At 44.0% G+C, this 22,802-nt stretch overlaps 1 protein-coding gene across 1 annotated transcript in view; it reads right to left on the bottom strand.

The window, feature by feature from the left end:
- itih5 (inter-alpha-trypsin inhibitor heavy chain 5) overlaps nt 1–22,802 on the bottom strand; it is a 67,323-nt gene that overhangs the window by 23,476 nt on the left and 21,045 nt on the right. The window contains exons 5-7 of the mRNA XM_078235916.1: nt 21,194–21,441; nt 13,207–13,376; nt 11,564–11,680 (exon numbers count right to left, since the gene is read on the bottom strand). Coding sequence (XP_078092042.1) covers nt 11,564–11,680; nt 13,207–13,376; nt 21,194–21,441 — 535 coding nt within the window. The remainder of the gene's footprint in view (nt 1–11,563; nt 11,681–13,206; nt 13,377–21,193; nt 21,442–22,802) is intronic.

Here is a 22,802-nt window from a genome sequence, read left to right as displayed (position 1 = left end):
ATGTTTCATTACAGTATGCACTTTTAAAATTTATTATTGTCACATGTAGGCTTACATTAACATTGCAATGAAGTTACTGTGAAAGTCAACTAGTTGCCACACTCTGGGGCCCGTTTGGGTACACTGAGGGAGAATTTAGCATGGCACCTACCCAGCACGTCTTTTGGACTGTGGGAGAAAACCGGAGCACCCGGAGGAAACACACACAGACACGGGGAGAACGTGCAAACTCCACAGTAGCAGCATCAGCTGCTCCCATTGTAGGTGATTTATGTGGTGCTATAGTGGTTATATTACTGGACTACTACTCCAGGGGCAAGGTTCAAATATCACCATAGCAGCTGAGTAATTTAATTATATCTGGTGAATTACTTTGATGTATCTGGAAATTAGAACAAAAATAATGGTGACCATGAAACTACCAGATTGTCAGGAAAAGCCCACCTGGTTTCTGATGTCCTTGCAGCAAGGAAATCTGCCTTCCTTACCCTGTCTGGCCTGAATGTGACTTCAGACCCATAGCAACTGTGAACTACTGTCTGTAATGGTTCAGCAAGCCACCCGATTATATTAAAACTGCTGGAAATTTCCCAACAAGCACTTCAAGAAGGCGGCTCACCACCACCTTCTCAATGGCAGTTAAATGCTGGCCTTGTCAGTGATGCCCACATTCTGTGAATGAGCTGGAAAAAAACTATAGGGGACAAACCAAACTCTTCCCTGCCTGAATCTCTGCTCCCAACATGTCTTTACCTCATTCCCAACCAGTCACATATTTTCATATTTGAGGCAGGTGCCAGTGTCTTCTCAGGGGTATGTTTATAAACCTGGATTCACATTATACTGAAACTGTAATCTACACGGCTATTAAACCCAAGCTCAAACTTTGTGTCAAAGCAAAATACTGTAGATGTTGGAATCTGAAACAAAAACAGAAAATGCTGGAAAATTCAGCAGGTCTGACAGCATCTGTGGAGAGAGAATAGAGCCAACATTTCGAGTCAGGATGACCCTTCGTGTGTGATGGGTCTTTTCGAAGGGCAGTTCCCATTACCTGCATTATACCTACTCTGCAGCTAGGTCATGGCTTGACAAGGAACCTGCGATGCATTTCATCAAGTCCAGCCTTGGCCAACGAGATGGCAGTCTCCACAGTATACCGCCACGGACTAATTTCTCACAGACAATACCTCTGAGATGAGTTGTGGTAAAAGGAAATAACACCATGCTAATGCAGTAGGGGGTAGTTTTCTAAAGATTGGATTGAGAAACAAGCATGTTGTTAGGACAGAGTAGAGGGAGTTTTACTTAGCATTTAGATCTTCTGTCTCTAACCTGCCACTGGGTGACACTGCCAATGAGTGCCTGAAATTAAAAGCATTCCATCTCCAAAGAGGCTTGATGTATTAGGCACAGTGTGGTCAAAGGATGTAGACACTAGCGTTGAATTACTCAACGGAAGCAGATTGTCACGGGGACTTCAGTCAAATATAATGGCAAGACTATCACAGAATCATAGAAAGACTCCAGCACAGAAGGAGGGCATTTGGCCTGTTATGTTCATGCCAGCTCTCTGTACATGAACATCAGCTAGTCCCACTCCCCACCCTTTACATCTTAACCCTGCAAAATCTTTCTCTTTAGGTGCATAAGAAAATGACCCTCATGTCGTCTTTGGTTCTTTTGTCAACCATTTGAAATTGATGCCCTCTGGTTCTTAACTCTTCTGCCAAAAGGAACAGTTTCTCCCTCTCCACTCGATCTAGATGCCTCACGGTTTTGAAAATCTATACCACACCTCTTCTCAACCTTCTCCTTCCGAAAGAGAATGACTCCCCGCTAGCCGTGTAACTGAAGGCACTTCATCCCTGGAGCCATATGTTACAAGTCACTGCCCAGTTCCATCTACATATTCTTTCCAAACTGATGGGAACATTTTAAGTATTTTCTCTTTCAAATGTGCCGAGTTACTGATTTTCTTCAGATATTGCTGGAGCTGCCAGGTTTCCTGGTGATTGTTGCTTTCGGTCAGTCGGTCAGTCAGTCAGTCCCTGGAAAGAGTGGTCTCAGGTTTGGTCACTGGCTATAATATAAAAAAGCCTCACCCAAAAAAATTTATTTCCAAATTAAAACTAACTCCAGTTTTTAAAAATTTATTCATGGGACATTGGCGTCACTGGCTGGCCAGCATTTATTGCCCATTCCTAGTTGCCCGAGGACAGTTGAGAGTCAACCACATTGCCGAGGCCCTGGAGTCACATGTAGGCCAGACCAGGTATGAACGGCAGATTTCCTTCCCTAAAGAACGTTAGTGAACCAAATAGCTTTTTCCAACAATCGACAATGGTTTTGTAGTGGTTAGTAGATTCTTAATATTTTTCATTGAATTCAAATTTCACCATCTGCTGTGGCGGGATTCGAACCCAGGTCAGCAGAACATTAGCTGAGTTTTTGGATTAATAGTCTAGCAATAATACCAGTAGGCCATCACCTCCCCACCTGTTGCCTGCTGAAAATGAACCGACTAATATGCTATAAAGTACAAAACACTGCAAACGCTAGCAGGTCTGTCCACATCTGTGAAGGCAGAGGAAGCTCCTTCATCAGAAATGAGTTACCTTTCTTTCCTCTTCTCAGATGTGGAAGACTTCGCCTTGAATTTCCAGCATTTTCTGCTTTTATTTCAGATTTCCAACATTTATTATTTTATTATTTCTATTTTGGTCTTTTTGGAAAGAAAATTGTCACTTCTATCAAGTAAATTGTTTAATAGTGGGCAGAGCTTTGTGAAAAAAAAATTATATATATATATATAGAAAATATCTAGTTATTGCAAATCTTCAGAAAGGTGTTTCATAGAAATCGTAGAAACCCTACAGTGCAGAAAAAGGTCATTCAGCCCATCGAGTCTGCACCGACCACAATCCCACCCAGGCCCTACCCCCATATATTTTACCCACTAATCCCTCTAACCTACACATCTCAGGACACTAAGGGGCAATTTTGTTAGCATGGCCAATCAACCTAACCCGCACATCTTTGGAGTGTGGGAGGAAACCGGAGCACCCAGAGGAAACCCACGCAGACACGAGGAGAATGTGCAAACTCCACACAGACAGTGACCCGAGCCGGGAATCGAACCCAGGTCCCTGGAGCTGTGAAGCAGCAGTGCTAACCGCTGTGCTACCGTGCCACCCCACGGTTTAGAATTTTATTTTTCAAAAATCTGTGAGGATTTTCTTCTGATAAATCAATGAGTCTGCATAAATTTCAGATTTAGTGGGAAGGAAATTATAATGAAAGACAGATCCTACAAGAGGAATATTAATTGTACAGTTCCGAGAACATTAATTACACTCGCTAGCTGCAATTAATTAGAACCCCAGTCCAGTTCAGCCTGATTCACCAAAATGTTTTGAGTCTTGAATTCACAGAAATACAGACATTTAGAGAAAGCCAACAAGTATTGATACTAACATCTTATGTTTCTCCTTTCGCTTTATGGCATGTATGATGTCAAGGGAACAATCTTGGATCCATTATACAGTTAGCCATTTCCTTAATTTTGAACCTCTAATTGGAAACAGCTACTTCCTAAAGACAAAATTGCAAAGGGACACACATATTGATGGACCATTAAACCTATTGGGATGTATCACATTTCTACACACATTTTATATTGCTGTGCTCCCAACAATGAGGGATAGTTTCCAATAGAATGTCCATATTACACCTACGCTGCCATTGGGATTCCACTTTAATACTCATACAAAATTGTTTCAGATGCAGTAAATGATCTTACGCTGAAGCACATGGAAACAAGGGGGGCGATTCTCCCCCAAAAATTCTAAGTGTCGAATACGCATAAAAACTGTTTTTTTCAGTGGGAGTTTCAGAATGAATCTCCCACAATCTGTACACCGCAGAGTGCACTAGCACGAATCAGTCCAAAACTCAGTGGGTGGATGAGACTGGCAGCATAGTGCTGAGCGGGTCACTGCACATGCACCGATCTATCAGCACCGAGGTCGGCGCATGCGCAGTGCCCCTTGTCTGTCGGCCTCCCGATTGCTGGTCACCTCAATCATTGGTCAGCCCCGCAACCCCCGCAATGCCGGCTGAGCGGCCCCCCCCCCTGCCACACCCGCCCCCCATGGCCCAATCGCTGGCCCCCCCCCACGAGCCCAATCGCTGCCCCCCCCCCCCCCCACGGCCCAATCGCTGGCCCCCCAAACATGCCCGGGCCAGCCTCGGCTACCCCCCCGGCACCCAGCCCGCTTCGATGTCTCCCCCCCCCTACCCCCCCACAGCCCTGATCTCCCAATAGCGCCCCCTCCAATCCTACCCAGCGCCCCTCCCCCCTCCCCACACCGGCAGTCCCAACCCATCCCCCAACTCCAGCAGCCCCGATCCCCCACCCCACCCCCACCCGCAGCCCCAACTCCCACAGCAAGCTGACCCCCCCCCCACCCCGAAGGCCAGCCCCGATCACTGGCCTCCCTCTCTCTGTCACTCATCCTAAATGCAGAGTGGCAGCAGGAGCTCCCACCCCCACTGAACGCCCCCCAATGGCCCTGCCTCCCATTCAGGCCCTGCTTCCCCCACCTGCTCGATGCCCAATGGGCAGTGCCAAGATGCCCCCTAGGCATTGGCACCTTGCCCCTTGGACAGTGCCAGGGGGCCCAGGCTTGCACTGCCTCGATTGCCCCTGCTTCACTCCAGCAGGGTTGGACTGCCAGCTCCCCTCAAGTGGGGAGCTATACTAAACTCTGCTGGAGTGAAATACTCCTGGTGGGGGGGAAGAGGCAAGTGGGCACGGAGATTCCAGTCCCGGGTCCACTAATGGCATTTAGATAATCTTCAAATTCTAATACAAATAAATTGTTCAGACAGAGGGATGGAGGCCAGCGATCAGGCCTTCTCAGTGGGATAGTTTCCTGGATCCAAAGGTAGAAAATTCCATGTCATTAGACCAGTGTATACAGGTTAAAAATAATAGTTGGATTTATTTATAAAGAAAATATATAGAAGTGAGCCTCAGCAATCCAAAACAAACACACTGACCCAGAACTTCCAATGACTGCAGGAATTGCTGATTGTAGGTTTGAACTTTGGACAGTTCCAGTGTATTTACCCGGATAGTTACCCAGGAAGAGTTAAACAGAAAATACAGAGTCTACCTCTTTAATATAAAAGCAAAACACTACAGATGCTGGAATCTGAAACAAAAAGAGAAAATGCTGGAAAATCTCAGCAGGTCTGACAGCATCGGTGGAGAGAGAATAAAGCCAACATTTGAAACATTTGCTCTATTCTCTCTCCACAGATGCTGTCAGACCTGCTGAGATTTTCCACGTTTTCTGTTTTTATAGTCTAACTCCTTCCTCACCTTCCAACTCTCCTAAAACCCAACACAACTGACTCGCCTCACCACCAAGCTCCTCTCTGAGCCCCCGTGACCCTTTCCGGACCCCCAGCTCTCCTGCTGACACAAATTAATCCAACATCAACACCTCACCCAGCTGCCATCCTACCCCTTTCATCCTCCCCTCCCCATCATCCAATTACCTTGCCCACTCTACCCCTTGTCCCCATACCCATCGACCCCCTCCCCTTACCCACTTACCTTCTCTCCAGAACTTCTCAAACAACCTTGAAGGTATTTAAACTCTTTGCTTCATGGAAAACAGCAGCTGGTGCTGGGAATGGGGATGTGGCAACTGTGCAGATTATAGAGTCATAGAGGTTTACAGCATGGAAACAGGCCCTTCAGCCCAAATTGTCCATGCCGCCCTTTCTTTTTAAACCCCTAAACTAATCCCAATTGCCAGCATTTGGCCCATATCCCTCTATACCCATCTTACCCATGTACTATCTAAACGCTTTTTAAAAGACAAAATTGTACCCGCCTCTACTACTACCTCTGGCAGCTCGTTCCAGACACTCACCACCCTCTGTGTGAAAAAATTGCTCCTCTGGACACTTTTGTATCTCTCCCCTCTCACCTCAAACCTGTGCCCTCTAGTTTTAGACTCCCCGACCTTCGCTGATGTCTCGGAGACTTCCTGTGCTGAGTCAGTTCAGTAGGACTCTCAGAAGATTGCCCAGAAAAATGAGGGGAAGGTAAGTGTGGAATTGGTTTCTGATTGGGGTCAGGAAACGAGGTTCCAATCCTGATCTGAAGACTTGGGTCATTATGTAGATAGGGTACATGACTTACACTTATTTGATCAAAGTCATAGGGTGGGATTTTCCAGCCGCGCTCCCCCCCCCCCCCGCTGCTATGATTCCTGTGGCAGGCAGGATGGGAAAACTCCCCCCTCCCACCCCCCCTTCATTGAATAAACCCCAAAGTTAATGTTCAGCAACCCGCAAATAACACAGGCTTTGCAGTTAATACCTGTGCTCATTTGTCAAGCTTAAGTGTTAATATAATGGACAAGCAGAATGTTTTAAGCAATTTTAGAGGGAATTAGGATAATCCCAATGAATAGGGATAATTTGTATGATCGTAAAAGGAGCTAAGAGTTGGTAACATTTTGATTATGGATGACAAGCGAAATGTTATGTTAAAATGCAGCAAGGGAAATATTAAAACATGTTATGATTATATTAATGTAAAGAATAAAATGACTATTATCTTCATCACTGGTTACAAGACATAATCATTTCAAATCCGGCCATCATTTTTAATGTGCATCGAAACTACTTATTGCAGATGCTTCTGTTTGGGTTATAATTATATCCCTATTAAAAATGACAATCAATTCAAATCAGCTTGGCCGCAATGACTACCCTGCTCTGATTTGGAGATCATAAATATTGCAAATGTCATATTTTCAATTTCTTGAATTAAGCGATTTTATTTTCCAAATTGGTGAAACAGCTGTCGGGTTGTTAAGCAATGGACCTTATGAGCAGACACCCATATGGACCTCTCTTATAGTCCCCTGTTTATGAGAATGTGAGTCATGGCTGAGAAAATGTCAACAAGCAGTGGAATCAATCGGCCAGTCAACTGGCTTGCTCTGATCCTCTCTTTTTCCCAATTCACAAGATAATCTCAGGGTTTTGGCTTTTGGTTTGAGAGAAATGAATGGATGGAGAATTGTGCCATGAGACTTTGGACCAATGGAGGGTGGCGGAATTTCATATTCCCATGATTAGGTCAATGACAGGAGGTCTGGGGTCAGAGATGGGCTCTGAGGAATTTGAAGTTCAGGACACTGGGAATTTCACTCTGAGGAGTTAGCAATTTAACGTAATTGAAATGTTTCTGATAGCTGGGATGAAAAATGTTTAATGCGCTATTTTTATTGCAAAAAAAAAACTGTGATAAATTAACATATCATCTTGAATATGGCATGCAGGGATTTGGCATGAAGGATGTTGGACGTGGTGATCCCCTACAATAGCGAGTTAAACTACTTCATGTCGGGGTCACATCTAATTTCTGCAGTCTGGAAAAGTCAGTATTTCACATTTATTCAGAGCGTGAGAGGTTGCGGCCAATTGTCCATTATCTGAAAGGGCTGTTCCCTAATTTCTGGTTAATTTTTGGCCCCTCGGTGCGGGTGGGGGAAAGTGGGGGATGGGGGGCAGGGGTGGGAGGGGATGCGGGGGTGCAGGTAGCTTGGGAGACCTCCTCATGGTGCTGCTGCTGGGCTTGGCCAACGTGTCCATCAATTGGTCCATATGTAGGCCAGACCAGGTAAGGATGGAAGATTTCCTTCCCAAAAGGACATTATTGAACTAGAATGGGGTTTTACGACACTTGACAATAGTTGTCATGGTCACCGTTACTGAGATTAGCTTTCAATTCCAGATTTTATTAATTGAATTCAAATTTCACCAACTGCTATGGTGGAATTTGAACTCATGGCCCCAAAGGATTAGCCTGGGCCTCTATATTACAGGGTCAGTGACATTACCGCTGTGCCACTCTCTCTCCAATTACACTTCTTCTCATCTTCCATCTACCCACTCTGATGATTCTACTTTGGCGCCAGTGTTTCAAAAATGACATTTTCCTTTGCTGAAATTTCTCCTGTAATCGAGAATGCTCTTGACCATGTCGGCACCATTCCTAAGGCCAGCTTCTCACCCATCTTTCACATTAACAAGAGGCCTCCCTTCAATCAGCGTCCTCATTCACAAAATCATTCTCCATTTTCACCACCACACAAGTGATCACAATCCAGATCTTCTGTTTCCTGTCCTTTTCATTTTCCAGACGGACCATCTCCTCCTTTATAAACTCGGTCATTCTGCCACAATCCCAACTACCAGCAAACATTCCCATGATACTTAAATGTAATCACAACAATTGCAAAATCATCAGCCATGGTTCGAAACACTTCTCCCGTTTGACACAGCAATTTGCATGTACCTCCAATGTGGTGTACTGTAATCATTGCTTATGGTGTAGTTTCCTCTACATGGGGCACATCAAATACAACTTTGCCAAACAACACCATTCTGTCTGTGGGAGGGATCCTGACCTCCCAGCAGCTCACCAAATTAGTTTAGACTCTCAAACACATTCTGACCTCTCCATCTTGGTCACCCACATTTTCCCCTGCCAAGCAAGAGTCACAATGGTTTGTTATTATTCTTCAAGTATACGCCAATGTTCTGGCATGAGGATTGACAATTTTCCAATGGCAAAGATTCGCTGTCTGGGCCAGCATTTATTGCCCATCCCTAGTTGCCCTTGAACTAAGTGGCTTGCTAGGCCATTTCAGAGGGCAGTTGAGAGTCAACCACATTGCTGTGGCTCTGGAGTCACATGTAGGCCAGACCAGGTAAGGATGGCAGATTTCCTTCCCTAAAGGACATGAGTGAACCAGATCGGTTGTTTTCCGACAATCAGCAATGGTTTCATAGTCACCATTCTTAATTCCAGATATTTTTATTGAATTCAAATTCCACCATCTGCCATGGCGGGATTCGAACCCGGGTCCCCAGAACATTAGCTGAGTTTCTGGATGAATAGTCTAGCGATAATACCACTAAGTCATTGCCTCCCCCATTCTGTTCAAGTGTCAAGGTTCTGCGGATAAATTTCTGCTCACCAGCACATGGCAACATTTGAATCACACAATTTGGTGAAATGGTAAATACACTTGCAAAGAAAGTATGTTGAACAGTGTAAAGACTGACACCTCAGCAAGCCATTTTTTTTTGTTTCGCAAATGTTTAGCCAGTAACAGCTTATTGGTAGCTGAAGAAGAAAAAAATATAAAGTTATAATTGAAAGCTTTCCAAGTACAACAGAATGTTGACAGTTTATTTGGCTGGAATCAGAGATAAAGACAAATGCCAAGTTTCTCCCTGTTTAAATGTTGAAGACAGCATAAGTAGCAAAATTCAATGTTGGAAGCTACAAAAATATTTGACACATTAAGCATTTGTACAAAAAAAAGCTGAAAGAAAACAAGAACGACGTCAAGGCGATGTGATATTTAACAACATGGCTTTCTTCCGGGTGCCCCAGTTTCCTCCCACAGTCCCACAGTCCAAAGATGTGCGGGTTAGGTTGATTGATCATGCTGAATTGCCCCTTAGTTTCAGAGGGATTAGCAGGGTAAATTTGTGGGGTTACCGGGATAGGGCCTGGGTGGGATTGTGGTTGACGCAGACTCAGAGAGCCGAATGGCCTCCTTCTGTACTGTAGGGATTCTTTGATTCTATGAACTTTGGAAATGTGAAACTCATTTTCACATTTAATGGTGAGTTGTGTTGTTTAATTCCTGGTACCCGCTCTTTGTATAAAGGCCAACCAAGAGCTATCTTCCTCATACTGAGTCAGTCTTCAGGACAATATCTCACCACCATGGTGTGTACCATCTACAAGATGCACTGCAGCAATTCACCAAACATCCTTAGACCGCACCTTCCAAACCCACGACCACTTCCATCGAGAAGGACAACGCAGCATATCCATAGGAACACCACTACCTGCAAGTTTCCCTCCAAGCTACTCACCATCCTGACTTGGAAATTTATTGACGTTCCTTCGCAGTCATTGGGTCAAAATCCTTGAAATTCCTCCCTAATGGCATTGTGGGCCAACTCACATCACATGGACTGCAGCGATTCAAGAAGGCAGCTCACCACCACCTTCTCAAGGGCAACTAGGGATGGGCAATAAATGCTGGCCAGCCAACGATGCCCATGTCCCACGAATGAATAAAAAAAACATTCACACCAATGTATCAAAGTAGAACTAACTGGTTTGGATTCCATCAAATGGATAAAAACCAAAACAAGTGATTGTCAAAGTCAATGAGGGGAGAGGGGAATGAGATTTAGCAAAACAAAAGTTGGGTTGCAGAGTGGGGGGTGAGTGGGGGGGGGGGGGGGTGGAGGGCGGGGGGGATGGCGGGGGGGCTGCTGAAAGTTTTAGGAATCTGAAACCTAACCCCAATATGCACACCTCTCGGTTTTATGAGAGTTGGGCAAGGAACAATTCAGGAATAAGCTGACAATTAAAATATGTTAACAAGGCTGTGTGCCTCTGATTTAGCTGGTCTTATTGTAAATAACTATGTTTCCCAGATTTTGTAAATCCCAACAGTTGAAGCCTGGTGAGGACAGCTACTGGGAAAAGATAAATGCCTTTATAGCACTGCTTGTGGGCCAAGATTAGCAGCATTACATCTCCCGACCCTCCACATCACCCTGCATTAGACCCCGTCACCCCATGCAAAGGGGTGGTAGATTAGGTCCTCACTCCTGGGATCAGGAATGGAAACACTGGGATCAGACCCTTTCAGTCCCTCACCAGGGTTAGGATCGGACAGACCTCATCCTGCAACCTGTTCCGGAGTGCTCATTGTCTGACTGGACACTAAGCCTGTCAATCAGACTGAATTCCAAGCAAAGAACCTGCCAGGGCCAGAAGTCACACACTATGGAGCTAAAACTCCCGTTGAAACTCCACCGCATGTGGAGTTCTGGGTTTTCATTCTGAAACGCTAGTTTCTTACCGATATAACTGGTCCTGGACAATATCCAGGCCAATGGTTCCGTTGTTGATCCATGGCTAACAGATCAAACTCATTTACTAATTCCTGTATGGCATATGAACTGCAGGGAACAAAAAGACTAAAAATGTCTCGACAACCAATGATTATAGACATGCTGTTTAGGTGCCTTGGCCATGCTAAATTCTCTCTCAGTGTACCTGAACAGGTGCCAGAATGTGGCGATTTTCACAGTAACTTAATTGCAGTTAATGTAAGCCTACTTATGACACAAATAAATAAATAATAAAATAAAGTGTGGCTTGACATTTTAGCCTCATTGCATTTAAAAAGTACTTGGATGTTCACTTGAATTGTCATAACCATCAGACCATGAGCTGGAAAGTTGGATTCGGCTGAATAATTCTATTAATTGGTGAAAACATAATAGGCGAAATGTTGTCTCACTGTGCTGTAAATCCCTATGGTTCTATGATTAACCCATGATAATAATAAATGATGATAGCGTCATACATCGACAAACTATTATTTGAATATGGTAAAACTGATCCCTTTAGCAGAGTAAAGATGTCTACCTGTTTAAGTTTTCTCCCCGCCATTGATCCGCTTGTGTCTATCACAAAAACCACATTTTTCGGCACTGGAGGAAGATCCTTGGGCGCAAAGTAATGAACAAAATATCCATTTTGAACCTGAAAGTGAAAATAATACCATCAGCTGACCTCTTCTCTCAACATGGTTAAAGGCAATATATAATGGGTGGAATTTTACAGCCCCGTTGCAATGGGGGCAGTGCTGGAATTTGCAGTGAACTATTCAAAAACACATTGACTGCAGCAGGACTGGAGAATCCCACAGTGGGAGGGCCTGTAAAATTCCTCCCCATGTTTCAGTTTGGCTGTGTTTGTAACACGAGTAACGCTGCGGTGATGACTGGGTGACAATGGACTGAACAATGGCTTTAAACATGTGGGACCTGCATCCAGATCATCTCCCTGATTACTTTTAAGTCCTATATTTTGTAGAAGGTTTATTTTCCAATTTGTTCATGGGATGTGAACAAAGCTGTCAGGATTAGTGCTTATTGTCCATCCCTTATTCCCCTGGAGAAGGTGATGGTGGGACCCCTCTTGAACTACAGCAACCACAGTGCTATTAGGGAGGGAGTTCCAGGAGTTCGATTCAGCGACAGTGAAGGAACATAATAGATTTCCAAGTCAGCATGGTGTGCGACTTGAAGGAAAACTTCCATGTGATGGTGTTACCATGCACCTGTTCTCCTTGTCCTTTTAAGTGATAGAGGCCATTAATTTGGTATGTGGTGTTGAAGGAGGCTTGGCAAGTTGCTGCAGTGCATCCTGTAGATGATGGGGTGGCACGGTGATTAGCACTGCCGCCTCACAGCACCAAGGACCTGGGTTCAATTCCAGCCTCGGGTCACTGTCTGTGTGGAGTTTGCATGTTCTTCCTGTGCCTGCGTGGTTTTCCCCTGGGTGCTCCAGTTTCTTCCCACAACCTGCTGGTTAAGTGCATTGGCCATGCTAAATGCTCCCTCAGTGTACCCAAATAGGGGCCGGAGTGTGGCGACTAGGGGGCTCTCACAGTAACTTCATTGCAGTGTTACAATAAGCCTACTTGTTGACAATAATAAATAAACATAGGGTAATTTTTAGGACATTTTCTCAGAAAGTGGGGATTCCAGGCTTCACTGTGACACATCTGAAGAATGTCCATCTGGATGGGTTAACAGAAAGTGAGGCTGGAACACTAAGTACCAAACTTCAACAAGAGGTCAATAACTTTAGGGAGGGGAAAAAGTGATCAGAAGAAACAGGTGGCAAAGAAACCATAAGTGAAGACAACTTGATTTTACTGAGCTGGGCTTTTCGAATGGACTGGGGATGTGTGGTTTGAGGGCTCAGGTGGGAATTAAACACGGATACATGATGCTTGAAATATAAATTAAAAATGAATGCAAAGGAAAACTGCTATGGCAAAATATTACAGATGGAAAATACACAGGTACGTCATTAAGATCCATAAACCATCAACTTAACGTGTGAACCCAAGTTAAAATTAAGTTATCTGATTTAAATTATGTCCTTAATAATAATGCTGCAATTTGTCAAAAGTAGGTTCCCGAGAGTGTTCTATAAATAAGGCCATATACTCTTGGGATACTCTGGACACAGAATAAGGAAACAATTCAGAGAGCTACCTGAATTTCACCAACTCCCAATTCTCTGTTCACATCGTATCGCATAATGAAGTCCCCCAGAACTCCAGTTTCACTGATTCCAGCTTGCTGCAGAATAGTCGGGGCAAACCTAATGTGGGCTGTTGTTCTGGTCTGGTTGATTTTGGTGGATGGTGGGGGTGAGGCTTTAACTGCACAGGAGACAAACACTGAAGACTTAATAATCACTTTGTAACTTGAAATGTGTAACAGCATGACAATAACACAGCTCTACAAAATAAAATCAGAAGGTTTGAGGATGTTAATGCAATACCAAATAAAATCTAACCTTACATATTCCATAATCTGACTTTTCATTTCAAAATCCTATTAAAATTTTTAACTGTTGTGGATAGATGTTCCATCCATTTAGCACAATTCTCACAGGCTTACCAACTCTTACCAACAAGTATTTTAAAGAAGCTTTTTAAACCAATGTATTTGAGGTACAATTTTCAGCCCAAATTAAACACAATTGTTTGACTCTTGGAAAAAAATTTTGAGCCCAGCAGAGGTGAACATTTACCATCTCTGCTTTAGAACATACTTTGTCAAATTAGATACTTTCAAAGGTTGTGTAAAGGTTATTTTCTAAATGATAACTAAGACGTCAACTCTTTTTCTCAATCCTTGTTTCCTCATTGCCTGAAGATCCAAGAGTCTGATTCCATAATCTCTGTCTCCTTATGCATGTTCTTATTCTTCACACTAAAGTTTGGCTTCTCTGGTCGCTGGTTTCATGGTTGGATCGCAAGTTAAAATTGCAAGTGCTACCCAATGATGTTGTCAAACTAGGATTCTCATGCTTATTGAAGGACTCTCATCGGCTGCAGAGAAGATGACTGCCACCTCATGAAATTGATATAGAAACATAGAAGAGAGGAGCAGGAGGAGGCCATTCGGCCCTTCGAGCCTGTTCTGCCATTCATCACGATCATGGCTAATCGTCCTGCTCAGGAGACAAATCCTGCTTTCTCCCCATAACCTTTGATCCGTTCGCCTCCAAGCATTATATCTAGCCACCCCTTGAATACATTCAATAAGACCATAAGACATAGAAGCAGAATTAGGCCACTCGGCCATTCAATCATGGCTGATATTTTTCTCATCCCCATTCTCCTGCCTTTTCCCCTGATCCCCTTATTAATCAAGAACCTATCCATATCTGTCTTAAAGACACTCAATGCCTGGCCTCCACGGCCTTCTGCGGTTGTTTTAGCATCAACTACTTCCTGTGGTAATGAATTCCACAGGCTCATCACTCTTTGGGTGTGTAAGTCAACAGTGGAACTCACTGGTTGAGTATGGTTAAAATCTAGCCCCTCCTCTTCCATTTGTTGCATTTAATAGGTTGCTAAAGAAAGTTAGTCCAACCTGGTGGAATGGAGAACAATTGTATTCAAACCTGGAATTCTAACAGATGAACAAACTCTATTAAAACAAAGAGAAACTTGTTTTTCACAAATTGCTGTACATCTCTTGGGGTACCCCACAACACTACAAATATACTGAATTACTTTGAAGTGTAGTTACTGTTTCTGAAAATGAATTAGACATGTGTCTAACTGGTTTTGGCGCAGTTATTCACAAACATCCACATCTGGGACATAACAATGGGCCTTCCATTATTTTCTATAATGCATATAAAAGACACCTATGCCGGAACCTTCCACACCGCACCCTCCCCGCCTCCCCTCCCTCCCTCCCCCCCTCCCTCCCTCCGCCCCCCCCCCCTCCCACCCCGCTGCCCACCTCTCCTGCAGTGGGTTTTCCCGCAGCAGAGGCAGCTCACCGTAAGCAGCCTGCCAGATCTTCCAGTCCCGCCAAAGTCAATGGCAATTTGCGTGGCTCACCCATCCCACTGCTAGGGAATTGCCACCCATGCCCTTTAGGGAAGGAAATCTGCCACCCTTACCTGGTCTGGCCTACATGTGGTTGACTCTTAAATGGCCTAACAAACCAATCGGCTCAAAGGCAATTAGGGATGAGCAATAAATGCTAACCCACCCACGTCCTCTGAATGAGTAAAAAATAATCAGAGAAGCTGACACCTCTTTACCTCAGAAGAGATGATAACGACACCTGTGGCTCCTGAGGTCAAATTCAAAGGGTATTATACAAAGGTCATCTACATTTCCTAAGCCAGGCCTGACCAACGGAGACTACCAGTCTGCTAGGACAAAGGACCCTGAAAACCTCTTTGAAATTCATATTGGTTGAAACATTAACAATATTAAGAATACAGAAAAAGGAAAAGCCAAAATCGAGTGGTGGGATCCATGTGACCCCTAGCTGGGAGAACTAGTTACACTGTCCTGCTATATTTCCAATCAGTCTGCCATCTGGTGGAGCTCAGTTCACATTTGGAGGCCTGGTCCATCTACACTATTTCAACTGGAACTTCTAAAATTCAAAACCATTGCCGACAAGGCTAATTCATTTCTATGCGCCTACCCCATCCTGGAAGTCATCGCTACTGGGAAAGTAAAAATTATCCGGCATCTGTCTTCAACCTGCTGGGCTCTGTGAATGAATTTGATTCTCTGATTCTGTGCTCAAGGCTCATGTGAAACAATAATTCTGTGACCATTGCTCTATAAATATTTATTTCTCTATTTTCCTCTCTTTTGTATGAATGAAAGAGGGTCTATGTTGCAACCCTCCTCTAGTGTTTGAGGTTGTGTGAATATAAACTAACCCTCTGAGTTTATCCTATCCCAGTATGTGCTGGTGTTATTAATAGAAATTAGATCACGCCAAAACTGAAGGGTTGGGAAATGCGTCACCTCTTATAAAGGGGGAAATCAAAATCAAAACAGCTTTCTGCTTATGGATGGATGGCGAGAGGAGAAATCAGGGCTGTTTTAAATTAAACCCCCTCCTGCCTGTAAATTTAGAAAGAGGGATTAAGATATGAGTCAATAAAGGTCACAGGAACCATGGTGAATATTTTCAACCACTAAAGAACTTGAATTACGTTACTCTCATGTTAAAGAAGAACAAATATTGAAAACATTAAAAAATGTTTGCAAGAACAACGTAAAATGAGACAAGGTTATTCAATCACCTTACACAACATCTGACTACCTCAATCGTTCAACCTCCCATCCGAGAATCTTGCTATCACCTTCCAACTCCATTGTGAATTATAGATTTATTACCATCTCAATAACCCTGAACCACTTTTCTAACAATATGCATTTAAGTCATTCTTAAAGGTATTAATTGACCCAAAATGAGTTACGTTTTCTGGTGCAGTGCACTGTTTAGTTAGCTGTTTAATGAGATTAGAAATTTATCTACCATTTCTTGCTTTCTTTTCATTTTCTCTGCTTGAAATGTGTTTTAAGATTAGTACATTAGTACATTTGCGACACAAGCGATTGCTTTTCAATCAAATGAGCTGTTAAGGGCAGGCTCACAAGTCAATTTCCCAGCTAACCATCTAGAATACTAGAAAGAAAGAACTTGCATTTATATACGGTGAAATCTTACCAAATAATGGCAAAGAGGGTAATCTTATGAAAAACATTCTAAGTTTCGGACGAGCCGTGAAAATGGGAAAGTTTCTGATCCGTTTTTTGTGCAAGTCCAAATCTGCTATCTTATCAACTTTGACTAAAAAAACATCAGAAAGGGTTTCTTGCCTGTAAGGGAGGGGGCAGGGCTTAAATCGCCCGAACACTGGCTGAGAGCAGCAGAGGGCGCTATTGCGCATGTACAGGTCTCCAGCAGAGAGGCCTGTCACTCTGCCTCTGCTGCACTCATCCAGCCTCAAACACAATGACCCCCAGCTACTGTGGGGGCCCTTATACAACCGCAACCCCACCAACTGCCTGGGCCAATCTACCAGCGTAACCCCTCCCACCCACCCGGACCGATATATCCCCACGAACCCTCCACCCACCCAGACAGATCGAACACGCAATCCCCCCGACCCAGACCAATTCTCCCCTCCCCCCTCACTAAACGCAATGCAGAGTGTCAGTGGGCCCCTCTCGCTCTCCCCGCTCACCAGCCTGACCCCACCAACGGTCAGACCCAATCATCCCCCTCACTTCCCCACCAATCACTAATGCAGAGTAGTGGCAGGCCCCCCTCGCTCCTGCTGATCAGCGACCCGACTCCACCCCCTGATGGCCAGCCCGACCCCCCCAATTGCCAGACCCAATCATCCCTTTCAGTCCCTCACCAATCACTAATGCAGAATGGCAGCGGTTCCACGCCCCCCACCATTGACTGGCTGCCCCCTATCTAGCTCCGCCCCAAGTAGGCACCACCCACTCAGGCCCCATCCCTTGGCACTGTTCGGTGCCTGGTGGGAAGTTCCAGGGTGCCCGGTGGGTAGTGTCAGGGTACCTAGTGGGCTGGGCCAGGGTGCCCAGCTGGCACTACCCAAGGGCATCCCACTGTTGTCTCCGAACCGAAGGGGCTTCAATAGCCACCCGTTCTACCGACTTGGCCATCATGTATGATCCCCAGCTGTGATTCTTGCAAGAGAGAACCTCTCCCGGCAAGACCACAGAGGCAAATGAATAATGTGTAATCTGAGAGACACCACGGCACCTCTAACAATGCAGCTTTCCCTCATCATTGCACTGAAGCTTCATACTAGATTATGTGGCCTCCAAGGTAAAGAAATTCATCGTGTATCAGAAACTCATGTGAGGTGAATGCAACACCTCCAACACATGCCCATTGACACTCACCAATAATTGGACCTCAATTCATATCTACAGAAAACTGGTGAGCTGCAATGCTATTGGTGGGGCCTTTGCAGCATTGCCCAACTTGGATGCTGAGCAAACAGGTAGGTAGGTCTTTGGGTGGGGGTGAGAGTATTGGGATGGATCCGGGGAAATGGCTGGCAGGAAGCAGCGGTAGTTTTAAATAATCTATATTTGTATTGTCAAATATCTCAAACATGGGATATATTTAAGTGTGTTTAATTTAGTGTTTCTGAGCAAGAAAGGGTTAAAACTCTAGTTAGATTCGGGTTAAACGATGGGGGTTTTGGTTTCATTTGAAATTATGTCTTTATGATTATGATTTGAGAGTTTACGACGTGAAAAGGAAACAAGTGTAAAGATGGACTGAGCTGTTGCTTAGCAACCAGAGCCAGCTTTGAGTTGGAGAAACCATTTAGTTTTAATTGGATTCAAGACAGTTAGTGCTCGGTAGTGAGAGAAAAGGCAACTCTCACAGCTCTACCAGAAGCAGGAACAGGTCAATGGAGAAATGGGAAGAAAGCGGGCCCTAGAAACTAAAGAACAATTTGCTCTCGAAACCAAGGAATGAAAAGAGAGGTCCCAGCATGTTTGAAGTCAAAGGGACAAAAGGGACTGAAATTGGACCAACATCTTGTTTATTGAAGTTAAAGGCAGAGATGATGAAAAGTACAGACCAGTGAAGTTGTCTAGCAAGAAGCCAGATATCTAAAGCAATCCTAAGGCTGTTGAACTTAGTACAGCCTGTGAAGCAGTAGTGTTTATTAGCATGGCTGAGTACCTGAGAGATTGTGTACCTGAAAGAACAAAGAAGAGTACTGCAGGGGAACAGGCTCTTCGGCCCACCAAGTCTGTACCGACACAGATGTGTGGAAGCTTGAATGCACCTGGTAATTCAAGGCAGAGGAATACTGAAAGGAGAGTTGGAAATTCTGGCAGTGGATCCTTGCTGAAAACAGCTGAGAGAAAGCATATTTGGAAGAAGAGTCTGAGGCGTGTTATTTCGAGAGTGATGTGTGGAAATATTCATGTGATAATCATCTGCGGGGTATTTGAGGGGAAATTCACAGTAGTTTGATTGGATGGCATCTACCTCTCGGTTTCAGAGTGGGGTGTGTCTGACTGCAGTTAGTGTTTTGGTTTACAGGGACTATGTATTTATTGAGAACATTGGAGCATAAGATACACTTTGTGAGCTGTGTTATTCTTAAAATCTGCGTAATTTGTGAAGATTTGTAAATGGGATGAAGGGGTCTTGTATTATAGTCAAACTTCTCATGTTTAATAAATAAAATTGATGTTGTTAAAAGCTAATTAGTAGTCCTGTGGCTCTGTCTATCCATGTTTTCTATAAAAGTAAAGTTTTGAGCCAGGGTCCATTCTGGGGCCTTCTTGTTCAGTGGTAACATCAACTGGGATCATAACAACAACTAGCTCTCTTTCTCACACATTCCTGGAAATGTAGCAGGCAGAGTGTTGGCGCAGTGTTGCTGAGCATTAAAACACAAACACTCAAGAGCTAGTGTTATAGACTAGATCAGAAACTCCAAGGTATATTATGAAGTTAGCCCAGACCCCAACTATTTTTGATGTTGGCATTAGTGCGAACATAAGGTGTTCCACTCCAGGTGTGGTTGCATTGACCCACTAGGTAGGTTTTTATGAAAACAAACTTTACTTAACAACACAGTTAAAATATAACAAAAAGAATTAGGATAACTTTTACCACTGGAAATACTTAAACATGACAAGGTACAATTGCTGGAAAGAGTGCAGAGGAGATTTACCAGGATGCTGCCTGATTTGGAGGGTAGGTCTTATGAGGAAAGGTTGAGGGAGCTAGGGCTGTTCTCTCTGGAGCGGAGGAGGCTGAGGGGAGACTTAATAGAGGTTTATAAAATGATGAAGGGGATAGATAGAGTGAACGTTCAAAGACTATTTCCTCAGGTGGATGGAGCTATTACAAGGGGGCATAACTATAGGGTTCGTGGTGGGAGATACAGGAAGGATATCAGAGGTAGGTTCTTTACGCAGAGAGTGGTTGGGGTGTAGAATGGACTGCCTGCAGTGATAGTGGAGTCAGACACTTTGGGAACATTTAAGTGGTTATTGGATAGGCATATGGAGCACACCAGGATGATAGGGAGTGGGATAGCTTGATCTTGGTTTCAGATAAAGCTCGGCACAACATCGTGGGCCGAAGGGCCTGTTCTGTGCTGTACTGTTCTATGTTCTATGTTCTAATTCTTAACAGCTAATCATCACTATAGTTTCAATTTAAGTAATATCCCCATGGACATACATCCCTTTTCGGAATCAATTAGCACAAAAACATCTAGTTCACATGGATGCTAGGTTTCCAGCCTCCTGACACCTCGGGACAGAGATCCAGACAGACACTTGTCTCTGACTCCCATACAGCAGGCACCAGAGAGAGATCTAACTTCAGAGAAAGAGACCTATTTTCTGGCAGGTCCCAATCTCTAATCTTCAGAGACAGAAAGAACATCTTCTCTCTACAGCCCCCAAACAGCAACTGAGCTTGTTTTCACTCTGTGAGCCTAGCCCCGCCCAGTCACATGACTTTTCCTGTCAATCAACCTAATCAAGCCCCATTCTGAAAAATTCAAAGGGAAAAGACTAAAATAACAACACTGCATTAGCCCATATTGAAACAAACATTCCAGCAATTAGGATCAATTGTGCTTCTGCAGCATAAACATGTAGGCTGCCAGTTATAGACAAAGTAGCATCAATACATAGAACTGACTGCTAAAAAAATCCTGTACAAGAAACATGACACAAATACATTTCTTAAAGGCACAGTATCATCACATTATTAAGTGCACATAGACAGAGGTTTACAGCTCTACTCGTGTCAGCTTTTCTCTTGTGGTATAACAGGCAGCATTGCACAGCAGAAGGGTGGGAAAATTAATGAAGCTATATTATCCCCCAGTGCTCCCTGCAATCAAAATCCAGGGGTATCTGCTGTGTGCAAGGCATTTGAAGGCAGAAATGTCATGGAAAACAAAGAGAGGCGAATAAAATAACAGGTGAAAAAGTCCATTAAATTACACTTTTTAAAAAGTATGATAGCAATCAGGTTATTGGTGATATCACGGCAAAATGCAATAATTAAACTAAATTTGCATTCTAAATCCATTGTCTATTAAAAAACAAACTTGTTCATTGCAAATTTATCATCGGGAATATAAGTGTTCCTCTTTGATTTTCTGTACCTGCAGTGGATTGACTGATCTGCTTGCTGTTTCTCAGGGGTGCAACTTCTAGGAAAGAGATTCCGAAATTCTCCATTAAGTGAATCTCCACCAGGAGTTTAGGAATGATCTGCATCGGCCTGACACTGATCACGTGTGTGTACTTTCCCAGACGCCTCTCCAACATCTCTTCATAGGTCAGGAGGAATAATCCTTTAGTCCTCGCAGGCAAACTTACAGTGACGGTGAAAAGTTCCACTTCAGTGTCCCTGTCAGAACAAAGTAGATTAATATGTTAGAAGGTTCCATGCACGAGCCTCCCATTGTCTTCCAGTATTGCAGTATGAAATGATTAATGATTTTGGTTGTGATTATCTTGCGTTACCATGTGAAATAACCACAACAATTTAAGTGTATTTGTACGAACCATATCACAATCTGTACATTTTGTATTTAATGATTTCCAGAATAGCCACTCCTACAGACCTCTGCATCTCAATTTTACATCTGGGGATAGTTTCATTGCTAATAAAATCTATTGGATCACTAATGACTTAGAAGAAAAGCCACCGTAAAGAAGTCAGCGATGTTTGTCAGCAAAATGGCAGAAAGACTGAAAAGGTGAGCAAAGACTTCTCTGGGGTCAAAGCGACATCCGTCTCTGTACACATGTCAGTGGGATAATTAATGACATTAATAAGCACTTGCCAAATTATTTAAATCCAGCCTAATGCAAGGTTTCGTTTGAAGTTTTTCACATTTTTTCTGACATTCTTCGCCTCCCCTGGAAGCGTTGAAGCTTTTCTATGTGTACTTCCATGAATCTGAGGTACACACACGTGTCTCAGCCAACTGGCCTTGGGAGCAACATGGTGGTAAGCATTTTTAGCGTGGGAGACTGTTTCACTGCCAAAATTTATCTTGTCCTCCCTCAGCTGATGTTCCCCACCTGCAGCCACACATCTGAAATTGGATGGTAAAGTTGGGGGCACGGTAGCCCAATGGTTAGCACTGCTGCCTCACAGCACCAGGGACCCGTGTTCAATTCCCGGTTTGGGTCACTGTCTGTGTGAAGTCTGCACATTCTCCCTGTATCTGCGTGGGTTTCCTCCGGTGCTCCAGTTTCCACCCACAGACCAGAGTTGTGCAGGTTAGGTTGATTGGCCATGCTAAATTGCCCCTTAGGGGGATTAGAAAGGTAAATACGTGGGGTTACAGGGGTAGGGTCTGGGTGGGATTGTTGTCAGTGCAGGCTTAGTGGGCTGAATGGCCTCCTTCTGTACTGTAGGGATTCTATGATTATTGACCTGAGTGTCTTCGCCACTCACTGGATAAACTCACTGAGACATTGAAAAAGCCCAAACCTTATTTTTAAATGGTGGACTACTTTTCAGCCAAAGAAAGCTGACAAGTTGCCGAGTTATCATATGTTGATGTGTAGTCACACGGGCCAGGCTGTAATAGATGTTACCTCAGGGAGTGGGGTTTTTCATAAGTTCAGGATTTGAGTGAGGATCGTATTGCAGCTGCTCTGCTCAGCATCAGAGGTAATAAAAATGTTTATTTTTCAGCTGTGCTGTGACACTGGTGTAAATTATCTGGTTGGAATCATGGTGGGAATAAGGAATTT

This window comes from Mustelus asterias, chromosome 19 (genome assembly GCF_964213995.1).
Source record: "Mustelus asterias chromosome 19, sMusAst1.hap1.1, whole genome shotgun sequence".
Classification (NCBI taxonomy): Eukaryota; Metazoa; Chordata; class Chondrichthyes; order Carcharhiniformes; family Triakidae; genus Mustelus; species Mustelus asterias.
Note: the sequence above shows the minus strand (reverse complement) of the source record. Positions and strands in the feature narration are given on the sequence as shown.